Below are 3,235 nucleotides of genomic sequence, written 5' to 3' on the forward strand. Positions count from 1 at the left end.
GGTATTTTAGTCATTTGACAAAACTCAGAGAAGAAGTCACCCAACCAATATAAGTAAAGAAAAATGAAAACAAATGGGAAGAGCCAACTACTTTCATTGAAAGTGTCAGCAATTAACCAAACAGGCAAAATACCAAATCCAAAATGCTTTAAGCCAAATCAAAAACAGTAATCAACAATCCTCCAAAACAAATCAACAAATTTTCTTCATCATCTTCCTCCTAAAACCTCCCTCTCTGCATTTCAATGGCTGCCAAAATCCCATTTCTGCCATTGTTGTTGCATTTCTTCTTGTTTGCTTCTTGTTTCCTACCCCAATCATCTTCCCAGTCCATCCCTCAAAACGTTCAAGTCTTTTATCCATGGCCTCTTCCTCCTCCTCCTCCTCTTCCACCACCGCCACCTCCATCACCATCGCAACCGCCACCTCCACCTCCATCAGCGGATATTACACCTACTCCTACTCCCACCATCAGCACACCTGCCCCCACATCAAAGTCATCTAACAAAACCGTTGCCACAGCAGTGGCTGCAACTGCAGCAAGTGCTTTGGTTTTATCAGGGTTGTTCTTTTTACTACTCGTGAGATATAAACGCTACCGGAAAGAGAAAGAACCGAGTTTACATGGTGGCAATGACAACGGCAATGACAATACCCGGCAACCGGTTTTGCTTATGCATGATCAGTTTATGAGATTTGAAGGGGTCAAAGGGGTGATTGTTGATGAAGAAGGATTAGATGTGCTTTATTGGAAGAATCTAGATGGTGATGATGGGCCTAAAAAAGCACTCTTTAGGAAAGAACGCCCAAGAATCAACGAGAAAGAAGAAGAAAAGAAAATGATGGCAGTTGACCATGGCGGAAGAAAGTCAAAGAAATTTGAAGTTCAAATTCAGGAAGTTCCTTTACTCAGAGGAAAATCTTCAGGTTCTCACCTTTGGCCTTCGGGGGAAGAAAATAGAAGTCAAAATAATTCTCCTCCGGTTGTGAATCAAGAAATCTTGATGAAAAGTCAGCTGTCATCACGCTCTCCACCACCAACACCGCCTTCACCACCACCACTGCCGCCACCTCCCCCTCCTCCACCACCTTCAACTGTGGTAGCAAGAAAGAGTTATGTCCCGCCACCACTGTTACCACCTGAAATAGGTGGTTTCACTTCATCATCAAGACCAGCACCACCTTCACAGGTCAAACTCAAGCCACTGCCTTGGGATAAAGTCAACGCTAACGTGGGGCATCCAATGGCATGGGACAAAATGAAAAACGGTTCTTTCAGGTACCATTTCAAGCTTTTCGTAGGCTCATACTTGGATGCATCATAGAGTTGTACAGGATGCATGTACACTTGTACCCAAAAACTTACAAACAGTACCTTTCATTCAACACATTTGCCTTGCACCATTTAAAAAACTCTCAGAAGTTTCCTTAAATTGGTTATGCTTTTTTGTACCTGCTTCTTTTGTGTGTTATTGCTTTCTCTTAACCAATTTATCAAATCTTTATCATATCTGTCTCCCTCTTTGTTACACTTTTCCCAAGTCTGGGGTCTTCACGGAAACAGTCGCTCTATTATTTGGAGCAGAGGTCAGGTCTGTATACATCTTACCTTCCACAAACCCCACCTCAAGTGGGATATACCGGGTTAATTTGGTTTGGTTTCATTTAAACTCTCAGCCGTTCATTAGATTTTCATTCAGTTACTCGTGTGCATTATGGAGCTGTACTCAATGCACATACACTTGTACCCAAAAAATACGTATCAACTTGTACCTTTCATTTAGCACCTATTTTATACAGAGCCTCTTAAACCACTAAAACACCTAACCATTTATAGAACTTTAAATGTTTCACTCTCTATATGATTCAGGTTTGATGATAATCTCATGGAAGCGCTTTTTGGAACCGTGGCAGCAAACAAAAAATCGCCACGAGAGAACATCAACTCGCCAACTCCAAAAAACATACTAAAATCAGGTCCACCCTCTCAAGTGTTCATCCTTGACACCCGGAAATCGCAAAATATAGCAATAATTCTTCGATCATTAGTCGTCTCCAGACAAGAAATCATTGATTGCCTCCTTGAAGGCAAAGGCCTAGACACAGATACCCTCGAAAAGCTTAGTCGAATCAGTCCCACAAAAGAAGAAGAAGAACTCATTCTCAACTATGATCAAGACATCACACGGCTAGCTGACGCTGAATCTTTCCTCTACCACATACTGAGAGCAGTTCCCTCAGCTTTTACTCGATTCAACGCTATGTACTTCAAGTTAAACTACACCTCAGAAGCATCCAACATCAAGAACACCTTACTTACGATTGAAACGGCTTGCAAAGAACTTAGAAATCGTGGGATTTTCGTTAAACTGCTAGAAGCAATTCTAAAAGCAGGCAATCGTATGAATGCGGGAACCTCAAGAGGAAATGCTCAAGCTTTTAATCTGAATTCTCTACTGAAGCTATCCGATGTTAAAAGCAGTGATGGAAAGACAAGTTTGCTTCATTTCGTTGTTGAAGAAGTTGTTCGCTTAGAGGGAAAACGCTGCATGATCAACCGAAATCACAGCTTAAGAAATAGTACCGTTGGCTTAAACTGTGATGCATCTCGAGGGAAAGATTACATAATGCTGGGATTGCCTGTAGTGGGAGGAATAAGTTCCGAGTTTTCTAATGTCAAGAAAGCTGCTGGAATTGACTATGATTTCCTTACAAAATCATGCTCGGGGTTAAGCAATCGTTTGGCTGAAATCACAAAGACTGTGGAAATATGTGGTGGTGATGATGGTGGACGGGGTTTCGTGAGGGAAATGGAGAAGTTCGTCGAGAGGGCAGAACAGGAAATTCAAGCGTTGAGCGAAGAAGAAGAACGTATTATCGGGCTCGTGAAGAAAACGAACGAGTACTTTCAAGTTGGGGCTTCAAAAGATAAAGGAAGGAAGCAGTTTCAACTGTTTGTGATAGTGAAAGCTTTTCTTGAAATGGTTGATAAGGCTTGTGTTGATATTGCTATAAAACTACAAAAGAGAAGAACAGGGGGCGAACAGGAGGCAACAGCGGTGTTGCCAACGCCCAAATCTCCCAACCGGCCCTCGGTGAAGTTTCCGGTATTGCCGCCGAATTTCATTAGCAGCAGCAGCAGTTCGAGTGATTCAGATGAAGATTTGTAAGTAAGCAAAGAACATGTATAGAAACATCACTTGTGTGCATTTGAAATGAGGAAGTCAAGTGTATC

At 42.1% G+C, this 3,235-nt stretch overlaps 1 protein-coding gene across 1 annotated transcript; it reads left to right on the forward strand.

Annotated features, from left to right (window-relative positions):
- Window positions 1–234: 234 nt before the first annotated feature.
- Window positions 235–3,235, forward strand: LOC112528162 (formin-like protein 4). Its single transcript, XM_025139116.1, has 2 exons — window positions 235–1,279; window positions 1,871–3,235. Exons 1-2 carry the CDS (start codon window positions 246–248, stop codon window positions 3,168–3,170), a joined length of 2,334 nt encoding a protein of 777 aa, XP_024994884.1. The 5' UTR covers window positions 235–245; the 3' UTR covers window positions 3,171–3,235.

The sequence above is a fragment of the Cynara cardunculus genome (genome assembly GCF_001531365.2).
Source record: "Cynara cardunculus var. scolymus isolate 2C chromosome LG 15, CcrdV1, whole genome shotgun sequence".
NCBI lineage: Eukaryota > Viridiplantae > Streptophyta > Magnoliopsida > Asterales > Asteraceae > Cynara > Cynara cardunculus.

Bases quoted from the DNA above. Each gene is read 5' to 3' on its own strand.
- LOC112528162 (XM_025139116.1), top strand. From the start codon at position 246: ATGGCTGCCAAAATCCCATTTCTGCCATTGTTGTTGCATTTCTTCTTG. The intron at 1,280-1,870 runs GTACCATTTCAA...TATATGATTCAG, and splicing joins ATGAAAAACGGTTCTTTCAG to GTTTGATGATAATCTCATGG.